This window comes from Bubalus kerabau, chromosome 3 (assembly GCF_029407905.1).
Source record: "Bubalus kerabau isolate K-KA32 ecotype Philippines breed swamp buffalo chromosome 3, PCC_UOA_SB_1v2, whole genome shotgun sequence".
NCBI classification, from domain to species: Eukaryota; Metazoa; Chordata; class Mammalia; order Artiodactyla; family Bovidae; genus Bubalus; species Bubalus kerabau.
In genome coordinates this window covers 182,011,523-182,035,760 of record NC_073626.1, presented here as the reverse complement: position 1 = coordinate 182,035,760, position 24,238 = coordinate 182,011,523, and the positions used below count along the sequence as shown (strand labels likewise).

Below are 24,238 nucleotides of genomic sequence, written 5' to 3'. Positions count from 1 at the left end.
GACAACCCACAGATTGGGAGAAAATATTTGCAAACAATGTGACTGACAGGAGATTAGTCTCCAAAACTTACAAACATCTCATGCTTTTTAACAACATCAAAACAACCCAATCAAAAAATGGGCCGAAGACCTAAACTAGTGTGTATGTTTTAAAGTATTTATCCAGTGATTACACTTGACTGTTTCTCTTGTTGGTAAAGGCAGGCGTTTGCAGTCACCACCACACTTCTGAATTTCTGGTGTAGTTTGCGGTCCTTATCATTATTTTAAATGTCTAGTTATAATGAAGGGGACAGACTTCAAGTAGAGGCAGTTTTGAGAGGTTCACGGAATTAATTTGCCCTAAAATCAGATACATGTCTGGTTTATAAGACACAGCATATAAACATTAACTTTTGATCTCTTTGTATTTTAGGTGGTGGCAAAAAAATACCGCAACTTCGATATTCCAAAAGGAATGACTGGCATCTGGAGATACCTAACTAATGCCTACAGTAGGGATGAGTTCACCAACACCTGCCCCAGTGATAAGGAGGTTGAAATAGCATACAGTGATGTAGCCAAGAGACTTACCAAATAAAAGAGCACTTATGAGAGAAGCGTCTTCACATCTTCCCCTGACTAAGAACATACTTTCCCTAACAGACTGCTCCTCTTCCTAGAAAGTAGAAACTTTATTTGGCACGAACATGCAGTTATTCCAGATTAGGATAAAGGATAGACAAGGTATAGTAGCTGTCTCGAAATATATATACTCCTAAGCAGTATTATTTTAAAATTCCTTTACCCTGCCTATATCCCCTAGCCTGTATCCTCCTCTCCTCCAATTTGGAGACACTCCATCACAAACTTTCCCTTTAACGGTAGTTTAAAGGTGGTTTGCCATCTCTCTGGAGCCTTCATCACTGGCGTCCATTCACTGTGTATCGATGACAGAACTTTTGAGGTGCACTGTTCAACTGTTAAAATAGTAACCATAAAAAAAATTAAAAAAATAAATAGTAACCGTGACCCCTTTAGTCAGGCCCAAACTGGTGCATAATGCATGGTACAAGGAATATTTATGTATTTTTGGAATTTTATAATATTTAGTAAGAGTATATGAAAGGATTGCTACTGTATCAAAATATTCTATTTCAGTTTAGTCTATCCTGGATATGTACTAAAGGATGTTACCACCCGAGAAGAGTGCTTTCTACCGAAAGTCAGTGCAGATTTTGTTATTTTACTTTGTACATGGATTTTTACTTTTGCCTAAAAGCATTTTTCTTTCATACTAATGATTATATCTGACACTACTTAGAAGCTTAAAGTTTAGAGGGAAGGATGGTATTTTCAAGATCTTCTCAAGCATATTATGAATATAAGAGAAACCAATGGGCACCTGATACGCTCAGTCTAAATATGTTACTGGTTATATGTATTCTGTCCAGTGCCATTCATTTGGAACATTATTGCTCTCTTCCTATATTTTAAAAGTGCTCTTTTTTAAGGTAAGCATCAGCCTTGCTGTCTGTAGATCTTCTGAGCAACACTATGTAAACTGATATTTCGTTCATTTAGCTCTAGCAGTACAATGATTAATAATGTAAAAGTTAACCTAAGGAATATAGCATGGATTTGTCAGCATATCAAGTAGAGTTTTGTTTATAAAGCATATTTGATAATCTAAAGAGTGCAGTATAAATCCTTTATTAAAAACAAGATTAAACAGGTTATTACTCCATCCCATTTACTGTTAGACATCAGGCAAGGTATGGTTCACTCCTTTTGGACTAAATTATAGTTGTGATGGTGACTTATATTTACTGCAGTTTTGCCTAATCTCGATCATTGCATTTCCTTCAATTAAATTTTTCTGAAGCTACGTTGAGGAATAGTACTCTGCATGTTTGTTTCTTAAACTGAAGTCCTAAACCAGGAATTTTTTGTGTTGTAACAAGGGAGGATAAACTTGATGAAAATAAAAGTTTGCTAGGTATTTATTCACTTAAAAAAGAAAAAAATGACTTTCTGTGCACTACTCCAAAGACTGGTTGTGACTATAGTAATGTTTTTGGTCATTTTTATACCTAACTTGTTTAAGAAGTGCTATTTCTCATAGGCTGTTTTTGGAAATTTTAAGTATATTTCTTTAAAATAGCAATGTTTTTTTCCCTATGATATGCTAACATTTAGTAAACACTGGCTTTATGGAAGGCAGCCTGATTTTTTATAAGCATTATGCATTTATTTAAATCTATCGGTAATTAGCTTGGTGTAGAAAGATAAGAAAAACTCCATATTGTATCCATTTGGCTCAGGGAGATTTCTTTGCTTTACCTTTTTTGGAACTCCTTATTGCTGAACAAAGTTAGGGTACCCACCATTTTGTAATGAAGTATTGGATGATGACTTATCTTGTTCCAGGAAGAAGCACTATCAGGTTATATATTGAGAAATTCTGTGGCAGCAGCTTCCGTGGGTGAATTGCAGCACTTGCACACCAGTACACAGACAGCCGTCTTCACTTCTCACTTGCTTTCACGATAGGACCAACTTGGCGTCAGGTGATACTGAATCTTGCCTCATAGCTTAAAGCACAATTCAGGCGAAGCAGGGTGTCTGTTTCAAGTGAATGGTGGACTAAGTGATTCAGAGTAGAGGGCTAATGAGGAAAGAGCTACAGTCTTCAAAACAGGGATGAAAAACACATTCTGAAATTCAGTTGTGAAGAGTTTGCCACTTTGGATATTTATTCTCTTCTTTTTAAAAAATGTACCCCATGATTACACTTGGCTGTCTCTCTAGATATCCAAGGAAGGGGGAGGGTCTATCTGTTATAATTTTGATGAAGGCAGAGTTGTGTTTCTGTAGAAAGACAGATCTTATTACTTTATCAGGAAAGTTAGATGAGATTGAGATTGGCAAATGGACAAAAGCTAGTAAAAAAAAGATGATCCTAGAACATACCTTTTTTACCCCATCTTACATTTGTGGAAAAATCATAGCTTACAGTCTTGGGAGATTTGGGACATGAAAAATTTTCATGGTAGTTCATGTAGTGTATGGGTTGATGTAATAGAAATAATCTGATATTATTTCTACAACTACTAAATCATTCCCCCCTTCATTTAAACCCCTTTTGTTTCACTTAAAAAAGATAAGAGTCTGAATGGAAGATCTTATAGTTTCCAAGGGATTCTGAGAAATTTTTGTGTTCAACATTTGGAAGGCTGTCTACTATTTCAGTTGATATAACTTCTCCCTTTTAAAAAAAATATAGATGTGGATTTTCTGTATAGTTCTGTTATTTCCTTTTACCAAGATTGTTGACTTTTGTGATAAAATTCATACAAGATTTTATTTCTTGGTAACTTCGGCTTATATAACTATCTTTAAACCCTTGAGCAATCTGTATACAATGAAGAGGTTTCTGACATTTATTCTTACACTCATTTGTTTGACTTTAGAATTTAGGCACATTTACTTCTGTTGTTTTGAATCTCTTTAGAGCTGCGTGTAGATAGCTTTTATTTCTGTGCATTTAAAATAATCCATTTAGAAAATATCTACATGGCAAAAATGAGAAGAAATAGAAATGTATTTTTTCATGAACATTTTGATACACATTTCATCAAATTTATTGATTAACCAATTTCTTACACTGGTTATAATCAGTATTTGATTCAGAGAGAGGGAAACATTCATTATTATACTGTATCATCATTTTTATTCCATCCTTTACAAATTACCAAGGTTGGGGCTGTCAAAATTATACTTTTATTATGGAAAAAAATTTCAACTCCCCCAAATCATAAACTTGAACAGAATTGAAGCATTTTTTTAAATTACTTGAAAAGGAAAATGAAAGCTTATTGTAGAATGCTTGTATTTTCTTTTCTCTCTCTGGAACCAGTATATTGCTGGCAGCTATTGTATTAAAAAATAAAATATATTTTCACTATCATAAAAGGTTCTTTTTTCCCCCCTCATGAAAATAAATAACAATTTGGGGTAAAAGTGTTTATTTGAGACTATCTTTGTTTTTCTTGAGGGGGCAGTTCAGCACATTTAATAGATTAAAGGGGAAAACCATACGATCATCTCAGTAGGTACATAAAGTAACTTAAAAAAACTTTCATGGTACCCATTTTTAGCAAAACGGGATCAAAGATTAACTTTTTTTTAACCCAATAAAGACATCTGCCAAAAACCTACAGCAAATTTCATAAATAAATGTGAAACAAGCCCTCATTAAAGTCAGAAGCAAAATACGATTGCCTTCTATCACAGCCATTACTCAGCTATTTTACATAACTACTGTATTCGAGGTATTCTACACCAATGCAGTAAAATCAGTAAAAGAAATAAGGAATGGAAAAAGATGGACCAAGTGACTTCTCCTTTGTAGATGATACATATATAAAAAAGATGTGAGAGTTGGACTGTGAAGAAGGCTGAGTGCCGAAGAATTGATGCTTTTGAACTGTGGTGTTGGAGAAGACTCTTGAGAGTCCCTTGGACTGCAAGGAGACCCAACCAGTCCATTCAGAAGGAGATCAGCCCTGGGATTTCTTTGGAAGGAATGATGCTAAAGCTGAAACTCCAGTTCTTTGGCCACCTCATGCGAAGAGTTGACTCATTGGAAAAGACTCTGATGCTTTTCCATCAGAGGAAATTGGGGAGGGATTGGGGGCAAGAGGAGAAGGGGACGACAGAGGATGAGATGGCTGGATGGCATCACTGACACCATGGACGTGAGTCTGAGTGAACTCCGGGAGTTGGTGATGGACAGGGAGGCCTGGCGTGCTGTGATTCTTGGGGTCGCAAAGAGTCGGACACGACTGAGTGACTGATCTGATTAGAAATAATAAAATTCAATTGCTTACTAGATACAAGATTGAACTATATACTAACATTAACCACATTAAAAATAAATAGATAACATTCATTTCTTCTAGAAGAAAACTGGGTGACAGAAAAATGGATGAAAATTGTCAGTGTTACTTTTTTGAGCTTTTGGAAATTTGTACCATAAATACATTACCTATTCTTTTTAAAAAGTACTTTAAAAGATCATCTCTAAGGTATTTGGGGTAAAACCTGATAAAGTATGTGCAATTCCTTGATGGAGAAAAGTACAAAATATTAAAGGACCTAAAAGAAACCTACTCAATGGATAGGTATACCATGTTTGTGGATGGAGAATGTAAAAGTTATAAGAATTTCAATTGTTTTAAGTAATTTATAAATTCAATATATTTTCCCAACAAAATCCCAAGAGGGTTTTTTTTTGGGGGGGGAACACAGATAAATGGATTTAAAATATAAATGTGGAAGAAGTATGCTCCCCAAATAGCCAACATATATCTGGAAGGAGAGGGAAAGAAAAGAAACTTGCTTGACAGGATATAAAGTCTTAAAAGCTTAATATAATTGATGAGTAGGATATATTAGGTCACATCAACACAACACTTCTGCTGCAACTACCAGAAAAAACTGGTTTAAAATACCAAAAATTCAATACTGCTTTTAAACATCATTTAAACATCAGAAAACTGTGGAAGCAATAAGGACTAAATGAATTGGATTTCAGAGGAGGAAGCCTTTCTGAGGTAAACTGATGGTCTGGCCATTTTTTCCTTAGTGAGTATTTGCCGATTCTGGGCCAGGAACTGAAGATCGGGTTTAGCCCATGCAGAGGGGGCACTTCTGGGTAAAAGAAAACACAAGGTCCTTGGTGACGACATACTGGAAACCTGAGACACCTTAAATAAGTGGCTGGCTTTCTCCGAGGACATTTGCTGAATTCAGAGCTCTACATGCCATGCCAGAAGCTAAGCCCAGGGCCACCAAAAGGCAGAGTGAAACGTCCCACAATGACACAATACTTAGACAAAATTTCATTAAAAGGTGGGCTTACCTGAAACAGCAGCTGTAACTTAGTGGTTGCCTGTTACCAGGGTTGGAGTTCATGAAGAGTCAGACACGACTGAGCGAGTGAACAACAGGGTTGGGAGTGGGAATTGATTGCAAACGGACATGAGAGGTCTGTTTTAAATACGGGTTGTAGATAAGGGTCTAGTATCCAGAATATATAAAGAATTGTTAAAACTCAATAATAAAAAGACAACCCAGCTGGGGACTTTGCTGGCGGTCCAGTGGTTAGGACTCTGCATCCACTGCAGGGGGCATGGATTCAGTCCCTGGTGAGGGAACTTAAGATCCCTGCATGCCATGGTGTGTGGCCAGACAAAACCCCACAACCCAACCAAAAAATGAACAAGGGTTTAAATATGTATTTCTCCAAAGAAGATCTACAGAGGACCAATCAACACCTAGAAGCTTAACATTATTAGTCATTCAGTTCAGTCGCTCAGTCGTGTCTATTTGCAACCCCATGAATTGCAGCATGCCAGGCCTCCCTGTCCGTCACCAAGTCCCAGCGTGCACTCAGACTCAGTCGATCGAGTCAGTGATGCCATCCAGCCATCTCATCCTCTGTTGTCCCCTTCTCCTCCTGCCCCCAATCCCTCCCAGCATCAGAGTCTTTTCCAATGAGTCAACTCTTCGCATGAGGTGGCCAAAGTACTGGAGTTTCAGCTTTAGCATCATTCCTTCCAAAGAACACCCAGGGCTGATCTTCAGAATGGACTGGTTGGGTCTCCTTGCAGTCCAAGGGACTCTCAAGAGTCTTCTCCAACACCCCAGTTCAAAAGCATCAGTTCTTCGGCACTCACCTTTCTTCACACTCCAACTCTCACATCCATACATGACCACTGGAAAAACCATAGCCTTGACTAGACGGACCTTTGTTGGCAAAGTAATGTCTCTACTTTTCAATATGCTGTTTAGGTTGGTCATAACTTTTCTTCCAAGGAGTAAGCGTCTTTTAATTTCATGGCTGCAGTCACCATCTGCAGTGATTTTTGGAGCCCCAAAAAATAAAGTCTGACACTGTTTCCACTGTTTCCCCATCTATTTGCCATGAAGTGATGGGACCAGATGCCATGATCTTCGTTTTCTGAATGTTGAGTTTTAAGCCAACTTTTCACTGTCCTCTTTCACGTTCATCAAGAGGCTTTTGAGTTCCTCTTCACTTTCTGCCATAAGGGTGGTGTCATCTGCATATCTGAGGTTATTGATATTTCTCCCGGCAATCTTGATTCCAGCTTGTGCTTCTTCCAGCCCAGCGTTTCTCATGATGTACTCTGCATATAAGTTAAATAAGCAGGGTGACAACATACAGCCTTGATGTACTCCTTTTCCTATTTGGAACCAGTCTGTTGTTCCATGTCCAGTTCTAACTGTTGCTTCCTGACCTGCATACAAATTTCTCAAGAGGCAGGTCAGGTGGTCTGGTATTCCCATCTCTAGGGAAATGTAAATAAAAAACCATTAAAAACACCCTTTAGGATGGCTGTGATCAAGAAGACAGACAATCAGTGTTTGCAGTGATGTGGATAAATTAGAACTCACGCATACATTGCTGGTACAGCCACTTTGGCAGATCCTCAAAAAGCTAAGCATAGAACTAGTAATACTTAGCCAGCAATTCCACCCCTAGCTTTATAACCAGGAGAAATGATGTTCATGGCATGGTTTTTCATAATAGCCCCAAATGGAAGCAAATAGCCATCAACCAGTGACTGGATAAAATGTCCATATAATGGAATACTATTTGGCCATTAAAAAAATACTCATACAACCTACAATGTGAACCTTGAAAACATGCTCAGTGAAAGAAGCCAGACACAAAAAGGCTACATATTATATGGTTCCATTTATATGAAATGGCCAGCATAGACAAATCTATAGAGACAGTAAATTAGTGGCTGCTAAGAGCTGGGGAAGGAGAGGATGGGCAGTAACTGCTAGTGAGTACAGGTTTCTTTTTGGAGTGATGAAAATGAATGTTCTGGAATTAGCTAAGAGCGATGATTGCACAACTTTGTGAATATACTAAAACCCACTGAGTTGTATACTTTAAAAGGTAAACTTGATGATAGGCCAATAGAAAAATTCAAATGGAAGCAAAGAGCAAAAGAATGTAGAAACTAAACAAAAAGCCAAGAGCATGAGAAACATGATGAACACAACCTAAAGATACATGTAACTGAGGTCCCAGACATAAAAGGGAATAGGGCAGAATCAATATTTGATGAAATAATAGCTGAGAATTTTCCAAAACTGTTGACAAAATTGAACCTACCTATTCATAAAACTCAGCAAATTCATTATAGAGTAAAAGCAAAACCAAAAGGCACACTTAAGAATATCTTATGCTGGAAACCAAAGACAGAAAATTCTAGAGATGGCCAGAGAGAAATACATAACCTTTGAAGGAGCAGTGGCTGACTTCAGCAGAAACTTTGGAAGCCAGAATCTTAAAACTCCTGAGAAAGGTCTGCCAACTTAGAATTGCCAACTTAGTAAAAATATTCTCAAAAGCAAACTAAAGGCATTTTCAGACAGACAAAAGTTGAGATAATTAAGCACCATCAGACATGTGCTATAAAAATACTTAAGGAAGTACTTCAGCCTAAAGGAAAATGACCCCAGCTGGTAGTATAGAACCAGAAGGAAGAATGAAGAGCAATGAACAGAGTAAATATATAGGCAAATATGAAAGAATATTGACTTTTAAACCACAGTAATGTCTTGAGGACATATATTGTTAAAAATATGTAATATGGAATATATAACAGCGGTTATATGTTATACATGTATAATAGTGTGGGAGGGTGGAAGAAAGGGTTGTTTGTACTTGGCAAGTAGTAAAACTGCTAATTAAAACAAAACTGTAATAAATATTGTAATCTCGAGAAGATTAGGTATTATTAGGATAACTATCGGAGAAGGCAATGGCACCCCACTCCAGTACTCTTGCCTGGAAAATCCCATGGACAGAGGAGCCTGGTGGGCTGCGGTCCATGGGGTCGCTGAGGGTCGGACACGACTGAGCGACTTCACTTTCACTTTTCACTTTCATGCATTGAAGAAGGAAATGGCAACCCACTCCAGTGTTCTTGCCTGGAGAGTCCCAGGGACGGCGGAGCCAGGTGGGCTGCCGTCTCTGGGGTCGCACAGAGTTGGACACGACTGAAGTGACTTAGCAGTAGCAGTAGGATAACTATAAAAATAGCTTGAAAATCTAAGCTTCAAGAGTACAGTAATACATTTATCAAAGATGCAAGAGGAAAATGGAATTTTTTAAAAATACAGTGATTTTTCCAAAAGGAAAAAGGACTAAAGGAACAAAGGTTGGAAAACAGCAAAAGGTTAGCTATAAAGTCTACACCATTAGTTATAGTCAGTATAAGTGGGGTAAACAATCTAGCTAAAACGGAGTATGAAACTGTTTATAATCAAAACCCAATATATGACATTTACAAGAAACAAACTTCATAACCACACAGAAAGTTTGAAATTCACAGATGTAAGACCACAGCAAACAGGAAAATGCATGTAACCATTGTATTTTATTTTTTATTTATTTTCAATTGGGTGTAACCATTATAAAAAGCAGGCTTTGAGGCAAGAAGTATTTACCAGAGACAAAGAAGGACATTTTACAATATAGACATGTATGCTGCTAAGGTGCTGCTAAGTTGCTTCAGTCGTGTCCGACTCTGTGCGACCCCAGAGACGGCAGCCCACCAGGCTCCGCCATCCCTGGGATTCTCCAAGCAAGAACGCTGGAGTGGGTTGCCATTTCCTTCTCCAATGCATGAAAGTGGACAGTGAAAGTGAAGTCGCTCAGTCGTGTCCGACCCTCAGCGACCCCATGGACTGCAGCCCACCAGGCTCCTCCGTCCATGGGATTTTCCAGGCAAGAGTACTGGAGTGGGTTGCCATTGCAATGCCCTTTTATAATTATGAAAGTTTTATTCACTAGGAAGATACAAGACTCCTAAATTTATACTCATCTAATAACACAGCCTTGGATACATACAGCAAAAGTTAGTGAAGCTGAAAGGAGGAATAGACAAATTCACCATCATTCAGGAGATTTTTAACAGCTCTCTCACTAACTAATAGAACAAGCAGGAAATGAACCACACACACCCCCACATACTCAGTATGGAATAGCTCAGTTAACTAATTTGACTTAATTGACATTGGAACATTACATCTGACAGCTGCAGAAAGTACATTCTTTTCATGGTGCACACAGAGGTTTTAGCAGAGCAGTCCATATGCTGGCCCAGAAAGCAAGCCTCCACACATTTCAAAGGAGTGGCATCATACAAAGTAAGTTCTCCCAATGCAGTGGAACTGAACGAAAAGTGGCTTGGTTGAAAGACAGCAAGAGGGCTTCCCTCGTGGCTCAGTGGTAGAGAGTCTGTCAATGCAAGAGACACAGATTTGACCCCTGTTGGGGGAAGATTTATTTATTTTTCCCCCTGCAGCGGAGCAACTAAGCCCCTGTGCCACAACTAGTGAGTCTGTGCTCTAGAGCCCAGGAACCGCAACTCTTGAAGCCTAGAGCCTGTGCTCCACAACAAGACAAGTCAGGGCAATGAGAAACCCTTCCACCACAACTAGAGAGCAGCTGCCCTTCTCCACAACTAGAGAAAGCCTGAGCAGCAAGGAGGATCCAGCACAGCCAAAAATAAATAAAATTTTATATATATAAAATTTTATTATATAGACAGCAAGAAAATCCCCAGAATAAGGAACCAGTTACAGCAAGTTCAACAAGCCTTCACGCTACAGTGAAATTTAAACAATTTAACAGACATATGTGCACTAAGAAAGGAAGCTGTTCTAAGCACTTTTACATGTATTAACTCGGTCTTCCCTACAACCTTGTGGGGTGGAGACTATGATTCCCATTTTATAAATGAGGAAACTGAAGCACAGGGAACTTGCTCAAGGTCACACAGCTAGGAAGCGACAGCAAAATCAGAACCCCGGAGCGGTGCTCTGCCATCTTTAGAAGGGCTTCTATATTTTTCTCAGTAGGGTGGGCTTGGCTCCGACCCCTGGACTGCCAAGGTAATTGGGTTGCCAGGGTCTTCCCGGTAGCTCAAACGGGTAAAGAATCTGCCTGCAACGCAGGAGACCCGGGTTCCATCCCTGGGTCAGGAAGAACCTCTGGAGAAGGGAATGGCAGTCCACTCTAGTATTCCTGCCTGGAGAATCCCCATGGACAGAGAAGCCTGGCGGGCTACAGCCCGTGGGATCGCAGAGTTGGACACGACTGAGCGACTAAACACTACTAGGTAAGCAGAGCCCAGCTGGAGCAAACCTGGCCCTGGAATTCTTTCTCTGCGGTGTCCGGCAGGGAGCCGAAGATAGAGGATCCAGGCCCAGGCAAGCCCCGTATCCGCGCCCCCCGCCCGTCTCGGGGACTTACCCACTCAGGACCTTTACCACCTAGGATTGGAGGCGGGAGTAGAAGGGGACGACAGAGGATGAGATGGTTGGATGGCATCACCAACTCCATGGACATGAGTTTGGGTAAACTCCGGGAGTTGGCGATGGACAGGGAGGCCTGGCGTGCTGCAGTCCATGGGGTCGCAAAGATCGGACACGACGAGCGACTGAACTGAACTGTGAACTGAACTGCGGAGGAGGCGGTGGCCGCGCCCGGGTCCCCGCAGCCAGGCCGGCTCTCCGGGCCCGTCGCTCCGAACGACCGGCAGGGGGCGCAGGCTGCCCGGCCTTTTGGCCGGGCCGCCGCGCGCCCGCAGGGGGCCGTGACAGCTGCAGGACCTCGTCGGTTTGGGGAGCCGGCAGCTCGGCTCAGCCGCGTCGAGGGCTTCCTTCCTCTTTTATCAGATCTGCCAGGGCTGCCGCGCTGTGAAGGCGCCTCCGGCCTCTTCCCTCCTTCCTGTGGCGAACCGACGCGCCCCGCGCCGCCGCTCATCTCCGCCCCTGCCGCCCGCCGCAGGCCCCGCGGGCCCGGCTCGCACCCTTTTCGGGGGGTGGCGGCCGGGGGGTGAGGGCCCCTGCTTTGAGGTCAGGTCGCCGGGAGGCTCTGGTTTGCCCACCCGTCCCCCGGCCCGGGGCTGCGCGCGGAGCCGCTTCTTGCAGCTCTTTGCGCAGTTATGCACGCGCTGGGCCCTCGGCGGCTGGAGGAAGAGCCTCGGAAGCGAAACTCTTGGCCGGTCTGGGGGCAGTTGGGACTCGGGGGCCGGGATGCAGCCGACGTTAAGGCCCGGGCCTCCTCCCAGCTTCGTCCTCGCGCCAGGGGCGGGCCCCCTACTCCTGGGTCCAGCTCCCGCAAGGTGCCCCGCCCGGGTGCCTCCGCGAGGGGGCTCCCCGCGCTGAACTTGACCCTGTCCCCCGGGAGGAGGGCCCCGCCTGCGAGACGGCCTCGGAGGGGGCATTGTCCTCAAGGGAGGCTAGCTGCCTTTGGGACGGCCATTGGGGGCGGGGGGCGGGGGTGGGAAGAAAAAGCCAGCCACCCATTTCTGATCTCATTTCTTATAAGAAATGGACCTGCTTCCGTTCCTTCCAGTGTTTCTTCGTTCTCCGATTTCCTCAAAGAAGAATAAATGCTTTTCCTTAAACACCATGTGCCCGACTCTTGGTGATCCCATGGACTTGTAGCCCACTGGGGATCCTCTGTCCGTGGAATTCTCCAGGCAAGAATACTGAAGTGGGTAGTCATTCTCTCCTCCAGGGGATCTTCCCAACCCAGGGATCGAACCTAGGTCTTCCTCATTGCAGGCGGATTCTTCCCCTTCTGAGCCAAAAGGGAAGCCCCTGTCAATTACCCGACTTTATAATGCTGCTGCTGCTGCTAAGTTGCTTCAGTCCTGTCTGACTCTATGCGACCCCAGAGACGGCAGCGACTTTATATACGTATAGGTATAAATATATTTTTAATATAAGTAACTGTTTCATCTTTTCAGCTTGTCTCTTGGAGTATTAACCCCATTTTAAAGATAAGGAACATTGAGCATCCAGAGTTTCAGTAATTGGCCCAAGCTCATGCAGTCAAGAGCGGATGGAGGCCATCTGGCTCCAGAGCACTGGATTCCGGGCTGTCACCTCTCCAGTGTTGGAAGGAGCTCAAGTTCGGGACACATGAAGCCTGATTCCTTGGCACTGTGGTGGAGTAGCCCTGAGCTTCCCACTGGACTTTTCTCGTGGGGAGTTTGGGAGTTCCTGGTTACACCATGCACAGCTCCACTCTCTGAAGTGCATACAAGTGGGGACAAAGCAAGCGGAGCTCAGGGCTCTAATACTAAGAACCAAGCTTCAGGGCCGGCGCTCCATTTCTGTGTGATCGAGAGGGTCCTGGTTGATAAGAGGGGACTCTGGGAGTCCGGGGAGAGCAGGAGGGGCCTCTCCTTCTCTTCAGCTCGGAGACAGGCATGCAACACCCTGCTGTCTGCAGAGGTCACTGTACACCAGCGAAACTACCTGCTGCGGATGAATGGGAGAATTCTGGACCAAGGAGGGGCAAGAGAAGAAAAGCCCAGGATCCTCTCCATTCTCTGCCCTCACTGGAAGCACTGACATTTCAGTGAGTCATCTCATTCTCTGAAATCATTGACGCAGGAGGAATTGTTGCTTATCTCTACAGATGCTCCAGGAATCCCAGGGTCCTTGCCAGAACCTTAAGGTTGCCTAATTTAATTATTAAGATTGATGAGAAAGACAAAAATGTCGGTGAAGTGGAGCCCAGCTCACGGGTGCACATTATTGATTCGGTTTATCAATAGAGGGTGTTTTGCTTTTTCTTTTTTTTTTTTAAGAACATTTCTGCCATGTTCTGAAGATCCCTTTCACCTTGGTATTCCAAACCAACTTTCACTATCAGATGCTTTTTAGAAATCCTAGTGACAGCAAGCTAGAAGTACTCCAGCGCCTTTGGTTCACCCATGAGTGAACGAAGGATGAGTAACTTGCCCAGGGTCCCATAGGTAGTTACCTGCAGCATGAGGGCTCCTAGGACAGTGCTTTCAGGACCAGACAGCAGCTTTGGCAATAACACCTGATGGCTTCCAGGTTGGGGCAGAGTTACCACTAGAACCCCTGTTTTGATCTCCTTGTTCTTGGCTTTCAGGGAGTTCTACTTCAGGAGGCTTGGGTTTATCATAGTCTTTGGCATCCTGAATCTTTATCTCATGTGAGAAAACACTTAACTGTGTGATATGCTCCATTCATTTAAAAATAACATTTGGAGCTCCTCCTGGGTTCAAGGCACTGGCTGGATGTGAATAAATGGAGACACGTGATTTCTGCCTTCTGAGACCTTCCAGGGTCACAAGGGAGAAAGACGTATACACAAATAACCAGGCAATAAAAGCAGAAAGTGAGAAATAATTCACAAGAGTCTTAAAAGCATTATTCACTCATTTGCTCACGAATATTTATTGAACCTACGTGTCAATTCATAAAGGAACAATTGCTTTTCACTAGAAAAATCGACTGTATCAAGGATAATAATTTTTTTTTTTTTACAGATTTTAACTACTTAAGTGATTCTCAAAGTAATTCTGCACACTGAAGACATTTCGGAAATCACGGAAAACGGTAAAGAAGCACATATACAAATTTCCCCTAAGCTCACCAGCCAGAGGCAATCCATGTGTGGGGTGTTTTCCCTTCTATTGGCTAAAATTTTTTTTTCTTTAAGAAATTGAGAGCTTACTTCCCACTGCAAACCTATTACCTCATAGGCGTTTCCCCACATCGTTTGGAACCCTTGACTGTTAGAAGGTTTTTTACCCAGTGCTTTTAGTCACGTGGACGTACGGTAATTGCCTCACCCGCTCCCCGACTGTAGGTCACTTAGGTTCTTTCCAGCTTTTCGTTATAGCCTGTTCACATTGCAGCAGACATGTCTTTACGTACATCCATCTTCAGCCGCATGTCGACTTTTAGATTTTGGAGAAAATAATCAGAAATCTGAGTCAAAAGTACAAACATCTCAAGAAGATTGATAAATATCACCAAATTATTTGCTGAAAAGTTTCTAAAGAAACAGTAAAAAAAAAAGTGAACAAAGTAGGAACATTTTTAAGGCTTTTGATAAAGATCACCAAGTGGCTTGCCAGAAATAGCTCATGAATTTACACACCCCAGTGCCTACACGCGAATGCTATCCCTCTGTGCTTCAGTTAGCAGGGAGCAGTGTCTTTGATAACTTAATCTATCTTATTGCTATTTGCATTTCTTTGACCTTTAGAGAGATCGAGCATTCTTTCCGCCTCCACATGTTTGTTAGCCTCTTATATTTGCTTTTTATTAAGCCATTTGCCCTTTTATCCATGAGCATCTTTGTATATGTATCTTCAAAACTGATTTATGTGGGTTCTTTATAAAGTAAGGGCCCTCGCCATCTGGCTGTGGTATTTGTGCTAACATTTTCCCCCAGTTGTTTGTCTTTTAATTTTGCTTGATTTTCTTAATCGCACCGGAATTTCTTGTTTTTATGTAGCGTGGGACTGTCAAGCATTTCCTCTGTGGTTTCTTCCACGGCTTTGAAGCTTAGAAAGCCCTTCCCCATGTAAAGATCATTTGGTGAAGGGAGTTCCCAGGTGATAGATACAGTGGGCTCTTGGCCAGGTGGCCGGAGATGACACAGTCTGGGGTGCCTGGGTTGGATTTGTTACTTTTTACCGTGCTGGGCCAGAGACACTTTTTAAGGTTGTGCTGGGGGTTAGGTGGGGGAATCCACTGATGGTTTTTGAGCTGGGAGAGGGCATACGGAAGGAGTGTGCCAGAGTCTGTGTCTTCAGGATGCTACCAAATACTGTAATGTGTGATTTCTACTGAGAACAATGTGGAACCTGTTCTGGAAAGCTGTTATGGGAAATCCAAAATTTATAGCTCAGTGAAATTGAAGAACTTTCTCCACTGTCTTCTGAGCCTGCAGCTGTTTGGGGATTTGAAGGTGATATTTCTGAATCTATTACTATCAGCACTGGGAGAGTTCCTCCAGGCCCGCAAATTTCCTTACTTTACAGCAAATTAATACCTGCTGCTCTGCTTGCCCACCACGTCGCCGACACCTCCTGTCCGCCTGGCCTAGCTTCTCTCCACGCCCAGCCGGACCGCGAACCTTGAGCGCGGGCGCCCACTTCTCTGCTTAATGAGGACGGCAGTTTCAATAACTGATTCTGCTAGAGAAACCGCACTTGAACAGCTTGTGAAATCTCTGGGAAGGCGTTATTCTGGGTGGTCAAATTTTGGGTGAATAAAAAGCTTACTCCTTATAGGATCGTATTTTAGTCTCTGATTAGACCCCCTGTGAAAATGTATTATACCTCTTGGCCCTTTATTCATTCTCTCTGACAAGACAGTCTAATACATTCCTAAATGAAACACTTAAAAGATTTTTAAGTTGCCCAGAATCCCTGCCTCGCAACACAAACATTTCATCTTTTTTCCATCTTGCCTTCCGTATGTGTGCTTTACAGGACTGCAAATCATTGTACAGACTCTCCTGAAGTTCTTCCCTTTTTATGGCCCAGAACCTCATTTTCAGTCTCTAGATTTCAAACAGTATCCATATGATGATCATTTAGAAATATTTCATGTTGAAATATAGTGTGCATACAGACTAGAGCATGCATCATAAATGTACAGCTTGATGAGTTTTTACAAAAAAAGCATACCCATGATCTCAACTATACAGCCCCCAGTCTATGGCCATACCACCCTGAATGTGGCCGATCTTGTCTAAACCATATAGCCCCAGCCCAAGAAGTGAAGCGTTATCAGCACTTGGAGGCCCCCTGCTAACTGCTCCCGGTGGCCACCATGCTTCCCCTCCCAAAAAAGAACCATTATGCAGACAGCCAAGATTAACTTTGCGCATTTAGGATCTTTGTGCCAATAAAATCACAGAGAATGTCCTCTTTGGTATCTGGCTTCTTTGGCTTAACATTGTGTTTGTGAAATTCATTGTGTTTATGAAATTCATCGTGTTTGTGAAACTACGGCTATTGTGTAACAATAGTTTAATCACTTTTTACTTTCGTCCTGTTTGAATTCCATCGTGTGTATTGCTTTCAAACAAATGACCCAAATCCTAGTGACTTAAAACAATGGCATTTATTGTCTCTCATAGTTTCTATCTGTTAAGAATGTCAAGAGCAGCTTAACTGGGCAGTTCTGGCTTGGGGCCTGTCGTGAATTTGCCCTTGAGATGTTGGGTAGGGCTGCAGTCATCTGAAGGCTTGACTGGGGCTGGCCATCCATTCCCCAAGTGGTGCACTCACCTGGCTCTTGGCCGGAGGCCCCAGGCCCTCTTCGAGACTTGGGTTTCTTTAAAATGTGGTGGCTGGCCTCCCCCAGAGTGAATAATCAAGAGACCAAGGCAGAAGCTGCAACATCTTCCTGGACCTCTCCTTAGAAGTGACACACGGTCACTTCTACCCAACCCTACTGGTTACTAAGTCAGTTCTATTCAGCATCAAGAAGGGAACTTCACCAGGGCATGACTACCAGGAGGTGAGACTCACGGAAGGCAACTTGGGGGCTGGCTACCACATTCGGAAAAACTACTCATCATAAAAAGTCACTTTCTAAAGCATCTCCCATCACATTGTTGGGGCTTCCCCTGGTGGCTCAGCTGTAAAGAACCCACCTGCAGTGTAGAAGATGTGTGTTTGATCCTTGAGTCGGGGAGATCCCTGGAGAAGGGAGTGGCAACCCACTCCAGTGTTCTTGCCTGGAAAATCCCATGGACAGCCTAAGGGGTCGAAAAAGAGTTGGACAGGACTTTGCAACTGAACAACAAAATCACATTTGTCGTGTTATCAGTCATTTGCTATGGTAGTTAATACTGACATGAACATCTTTATGCATGTCGATTTCTATTTTTTCTGCTGAAGTAGTTCTTAGAAATACATGCTTGGGAATGGAATTCCTGAGTCAAAAGATCTTAACTTGTTTATGAGTCTTGCTCTATTGTCACCTATTGCTTCCAAAAAGGATTGTACTGATTTTCTGTGCTACCGGCAACCAAATGGCAGATGGAATCCACTGCAGCTTTATCTGCATTAGGCATTAACACTTCCAGATAAAACATTGTATACAGAACATAAAAATGACCTGCTGTCATCAGAAGACTTGGCAACAATAGCTGGAAGGGCAGCTGTATTGTGAGAAACTGGTGACTCTTCTCTAAGAAGCCCTAGATAATGGATACTCTAAAGCAAACTGGTTCGCTTGTTTGTTTGTTTAATACGTGTCAGGTCTTGGTTGCATCATGCGGGATCTTTGGTTGCAGCACGCAGACTCCCTGGTTGTGGCACGTGGGCTCCAGAGCACGCAGGCTCAGTTGTTGTGGGGTTCAGTTGCTCTGAAGCATGTGGGGTGTTAGTTCCCACACCAGGGATCAAACTCGTGTCCCTTGCATTACAAGGTGGATTCTTAACCACTGGATCACCAGGGAAATCACCAAACTGGTTTTGGAGCTGCATTTTCTGCCACCTCTTGGAGAGGCAGCTTGGTGAGTGGAAAGTTGCTTTCACTCTCAGCATCCACATCTGTAAAATGGGGATCAAGGCACTAAACTCCCAGGGTCGGTGTGAGGATTGAAGACATAATGGATGAGGGGTCCCTAGCCCGATGCTTGCCACAAAATAGGCACCCAACAAATATTGGTCGTCCCTCTTGCGTCCTCTCCTATTCTCTCTTCTCGTTTAACAAGAGTCACACATTTTACCTTCATTTGGATGAATTACTTCCTGCGATACGTCCTTGGTTTCTCCTGGGGGGAAAAAAAACCAGTAATATTTTTCTAATTATAACACTGATGTGTGCTCACCCAATAAAAATTTGGAAACTGTGGGAAAGTACAAAGAAGGAAATAAAAATTACCCGCAATTTCACGCCTCAGATCTGCCACTGCGAACACCGGGGTGTGTCCTCAGGGTGTCGGGGCTGCTGCTTATTCTCAGAATTCTAAGGTGTGGCTCCAGGCCAGAGTGGCATCACCTCTGTCCAGGCCCCGCCCCAGGGATGCCGAGGATGGGGTGCGCTGGAGCGGTCGGGTCCCAGCTGTGACCGGCTTCCCCCGGCGGCCTCACCTTTCACTGCTCACGGGAAGCAGATAGGATTTCAAGACATCCTCACTGCCTGTGGAGAACAAGACCACGTGGGGCAAGGCCTGTGGGGCGAAGGGCGGTCTTTGTTCTTCCCCTTTCCTCTGCAAGGTCCTGACCAGACTCATCCAGACTCGGGCACTTCCTGTCTCCAGGCCTCAGTTTCCTCATCTGTCCGATGAGCAGCTGGGGCCTTGGTTTGCAGGATTAACCCTGGGTGGTCTTGGTGGTGTCTGTGTCACCTGTACACACACGTGCGCCTACTTTATTCCTCCGGTGCCCGTCTCTTTTCCTCCTTAGAAGAAGATGGGCCGCTCGCCCAGCTTCAGATCATGCTGCCACCTGGACCGTCTCCAGTCAGGCTCCTCAGTTGCTCTGGGAGTCTCGAGTCAGGCAAGGAGCCCTTCTGAGAGCTCCACGAAGAAGAAATGGAACAACATTGTGTCCAGGCCTCTGTGCTGATACAGTAGAGAGGTCATGGTACTACTGGTAGAGAAGGACTGCCCAGGTCCAAATCCCAGCTTTGCCACTAACTGTGTGGCCTTGGGTAAGTTCCTTAAAGAGCTGTGTCTCACTCACCTGTAAACCGGGAAGGATGAAGATGGTAGTGTGTGTTAAATCGTATGTGGATTAACTGAGTTAATATGCCTAACATCCTTGGCATGTGGTATGTTCTGTTATTGTTCAGTTGCTCAGTCATGTTCGATTCTTTGCAACCCACTGGACTGCAGCACTCCAGGCTTCCCTGTCCTTCTGTATCTCTCAGAGTTTGCCAAACTCTGGTCCACTGAGTCGGTGATGCCATCCAACCATCTCATCCTCTGTCTTCCCCTTCTCCTCCTGCCTTCAATCTTTCCCAGCATCAGGGTCTTTTTCAATGAGTTGGCTCTTCTCCATCAGGTTATGGAACGTCAGCATCGGTCCTTCCAAAATGAATATTCAAGATTGAGTCCCTTTAGGATTGACTGGTTTGATCTCCCTGCAGTCCTATGTGGGTATTGGTATTACTACACTGTCCAGAAGGTAGTCAGTGATCTGAGATCTGTGTAGAACTGTAATGCAAAATGCATTTGTGATTTCCAAAAAATGCAAATGTGATTGACGTGGAAAGTGAGTTTCTTCTCCGTCACCTACTCTCACACTCCAGAAATAACCACTGAGAATAGATCAGTGGGCCACCTTCCAGAACATATGTAGGGACTGTTTTCTCTTAAAAGCATTACATATTGTTTTGCAATTTGCTTTTTCACTCAGGATGTTATTGAACATACTTCCATGTCACAAGGCGCGGAGACATGGCTGTTAAATTTATGCCTCCAGCTCCCCGTAAATGGACAGTTAGACTATTTCCATTTTTTGACTATGCAAAGTACAGCAAGGAACATCCCTCTTTAGAGTTTCTCATTCCCAAAAGAGTACCCCGGGAGGAGGGCGTGGGGGCATGAGCTGCTCATTGCTCCTACCCTGGGAAGGCCCTGTCAGTGCCACTGAGTGTTCTGAGTGGATCTGCTGTGTCCCCCACACCCCCAAAGGAAGCAGGAGTCCACCCAGGAGGGTCCCTCCTGGAGGTGAAGACAGCAGAGCCCCTTGAGGAGAGGACGACGGGCACTCAGGTGACTCGAGAGCCCCTTTCTCACCATTCCCTTCTTAAAAATTATTATTTGAATATCTTTATTATAAAATTATCAAGCACATAAAAAGATGCAGGACTAGTCTAACATATATGCATGCAGAAGTAGTAGAAGTGTGAGTTGTGTCCCACTCTTTGCAACCCCACGGACTATACAGTGCAAGGAATTCTCCAGGCCAGAATACTGGAGTGGGTAGCCTTTCCCTTCTCCCCAGAATCTTCCTGACCCAGGGACCTAACCTGGGACTCCTGCACTGCAGGCAGATTCTTTACCGACTGAGCCACTGGGGAAGCGTGCCTGCATATATCTACCATTAAATGTGACGGCTGTTGTCACGTGGGCACGTGTGTTTTCCCCATTTATATTATACCTTTCTTTATCTCTAGCCCTACAGTTCGGCTGGAATATTTCAAAGTGAGCTGTAAACTTCACAACATATCCCTCCTAAATAACTCAACATTCATCTGCTAAGAATATAGATATTCTTCTATATAACCCAAGACCTGAGGAAATTAAAAAGCATTTCCTAATATCATCTAATAATAAATGGATTTTCAAATTTCCCAAGTTGTCCTCCATATAAATAATTTTACAAACCAGGCAGGCTCCAGTGACCCAGGGCTGGATGACAGTCCTTGGCAAAGGCTGATACCGGCCCCGTGATGGGAAGTGGCCTGAGCTCCGCAAAACCCATCGCTACCCGTGTGGTGCTTTTGGAAAGAGTAGAAAACATGGCCCTTGTGGGCACAGCTCACATGCCAGCGTGCCTGGCTCAGTGGAGGCAGGTTGGATTCCAGCCCCAATGCCGCCCACAGCACTTTGTGCAGTGCTCAGACTAGGCAACTGCATGTGGCAACCCTGACTGGGAGGGGCAGTTTGGTCAGCAAGGCAGGGCAGAGAGAGCTTCCAGCCTGAAAGTGAGCAAGGTAGTGGTTACCAGCAGGCTCTACCACCCAGCGACTGCAACGACGTGGCGGTGTTTACTGGGCGTCTCTCTGTGCTGAGCCCGGCACTGGGCGCTGTCTCGAATTCTCTCGCGTTGTTTCATTGGTGCCAGTATTACCCTCACTCGAGGGAGGAGAATACAGGCTCAGAGAGGTTCAGTTGTTTGCTCAAGGCTGCGCTGCTCATAAGGGGCTGAATCAGGGCTCCATCCTGGGTCTGCTGGCTATTGGGATTGTGCCTTAAGAACTGTGGCATTGTTAGGGGCCCAGGGGCACATTCCAGGGCCAGGACCTTAGGGGTTCCGTTTCACAAGTCCAAAGTGGGGTCTGTGTAGTCAGGTTTCGAATGAGGCCCTCTCCACCCACTCCAGGGCATACTCACGTGCCCCCCACCCCCACCGTTTAGGAACCACTGGGCGACAGAAACATCCAGAAATCCAGGGCCCCACCCTCTCTTGGAGACCGTTGGTGGCTGTGCGCTGACCTGTAGGTCCCCAAGGCAGAAGTCCCACCACTCGGAGGTGCAGAGGGGCATCAGGAAGGCGGTGGGGATTCTGTGCTGGGGCCACAACGGGTCCCAGTCTTGTCGCTCCCCCCTCCCTGGGGTATCAGACATGGGGCAGGGTGGCAGGAAGGAGGTGAGGTTGGGTGTGACCCACAAAGGCACCCAGTTGTCCTGGCGACCTTGCCAGCTGCGTGGCCCCTGAGAGACTGGGGATCACAGCTTGCCCTGGGCTCCCCCAAAATGCAGTGATGTTGCTGCTTCCTCTGGCTGTGACCATAACTGGGGCCTCAGGAGCCCTGCAGAGGGGGGTGCAGATGCTAAAGTCTGCGGCCCTGACGCCACCCCCCGCCCGCCAGGCCCCAGGCCGTCTTCTAGACAATGAACAGTTTACCACCCGCCTGCCCAGAAGTTGGCTTACAGGGATGTGGGTTCTGACGGGCACTCCCTCTTGGCAGAACCCGTTGTTAACTTGGATGAATTGACTACATGGCCTCTGCAGTCTGGGTAGGTGCTTGAGAAGGCTGGGGTGCGGCCTTGAATAATTTCAACTCTGCACTCACCGGCCTGGGATTTGCCAGGTTACCTGTTCTCCAGAACAAACATCAGAACCCAGAGCTGTTTCTCAATTGTCAGATAAAGTGATGTTTTGTATAAAGGGGTCCTAAAAGAAATCAGGCGGGACTTCAAGGAGATCCACAGCAGACCCAAAAGACACTTGGATCGTGACTCCTGGACTGTTTGTTTTGGAGGGAGAGGCAATTAGAAATTCTTGGCTGCTGCCTAAGCTAGGGAGGCTCGGGGTGAGGCGGAGGGCACAGGTTTGGGTGTGCAGGAACCATGCTTGGTGGGGCCAATGGGAGGCGTCAGACTGAGCCACAGATGGCGGGCATGAGGGACCCTGAGATTCTCAGAGAGGAAACTGAGCCTCGGAGTGGTCAGAGGTGACCCCAGGGTCACACACTTTGGGGCAAATCTTCTAAATACAACTGAGCGGACACCAGACATCTTTCCAGACATCTTTCCCTGTCCTTCCTCCTGACAGACCACCCCCTCCCCCACCACCCATGCTCAGACTCCATCCTCAGGGGACCTGGGGGGGGGGTCCCTGCTCTCATCCATGTCCAGTTTTCCTTTCTGACTGCTGTCTAGGTGACCTGCAGTGACTCAGGCCTCACCCCAGCTCCCTAACCTTACTGCGGACCCTCGCTGAGCTCCTTGGATGGGCCTGGTCTCTGCTGGGACACTGCTCAGCGATCCCTCCCTGATCCCTTGTGCTCCAGCTTCCTCAGTCTTCTTCCATCTCCCTCACCTCCCCCCTCCCCAAATACAGGGTCTCCCAAGGTCTCTGCTGATGATAATAACATGACATAAAAATAATATCTCCCATTTACCAAGACTGTACCAGGCCCTGCAGCTGAGTGCTTTCAAGTCTCATCGGGCCCTCAGGCCACATCACGTGGAGAAAACTGTCTCTTCCTGCAGCCCAGGGGGTGGGGTGCTGGCAGTTTTGGACACTACCCCTCACCCCCCCATGGAGGACCTTCTGATGGTTTTGACGGTTTGGTTAAGATGTGTAGATGAGTGTGAGGGAGAGAAGTGGAGCCAGGCCCAGCTCCTCCGCGCTTTGGGAGGGGCAGGGGGACAAGAAGTGAGACCCGGCTGTCCCGCATGGGTGACCCTGCCCTGGAGGGTTCTAACCAAGGGAGTCTGCTTGGGATGGTCCCAGAGTTCTGACCTTGCAGGTATCTTTTCTCCCCAACCCCTTTCCTCTGGGACCAGTTCTGTGTGTGTGTGTGTGTGTGTGTGTGAGTGTGTAGCACACGTGCGTTTGTATCCACCGTGATCTGATTTCCTGCATCTTGCGACTCGCCATCCCCTAGACTTTCCGGAGTCGTCCTTGTTAGCAGCCGCGTGGTTCATCCTGTGAGGGGATTTAGTGCGGCTTGTAAAACACCGGCTTGACGATGCTTACTTTTCCCCGCTTTTCTCTCTCCTGGCAGCCTGGGTTTCTCCCCTGCATCTGGCAGATCTATAAAATAAATACATCCACTGCATGGGAGGAAGTGACCTTCGGGTCTGGGGGCCTTTTTAATGGGGCCTGAGCTCTGCTGACAGCTCCTGGCTTCCCGGCTTTACCCGCTGGGGTAAAGCCTTGCA

At 45.0% G+C, this 24,238-nt stretch overlaps 1 protein-coding gene and 1 long non-coding RNA gene across 3 annotated transcripts in view; both read left to right on the top strand.

Annotated features, from left to right (window-relative positions):
• CLIC4 (chloride intracellular channel 4) overlaps positions 1 to 3,916 on the top strand; it is a 78,241-nt gene extending 74,325 nt beyond the window's left edge. For both annotated transcript variants that reach the window (XM_055574104.1, XM_055574103.1), the window contains one exon: positions 416 to 3,916. In XM_055574104.1, coding sequence (XP_055430079.1) covers positions 416 to 580 — 165 coding nt within the window. In that variant the 3' untranslated portion in view covers positions 581 to 3,916. The remainder of the gene's footprint in view (positions 1 to 415) is intronic.
• A 9,409-nt stretch (positions 3,917 to 13,325) lies between these two features.
• On the top strand, positions 13,326 to 16,740 carry LOC129647037 (uncharacterized). The gene is made up of 3 exons (XR_008712249.1): positions 13,326 to 13,465; positions 14,409 to 14,478; positions 15,817 to 16,740. It is a non-coding gene; the product is annotated as an uncharacterized LOC129647037 (long non-coding RNA).
• Positions 16,741 to 24,238: the final 7,498 nt, after the last annotated feature.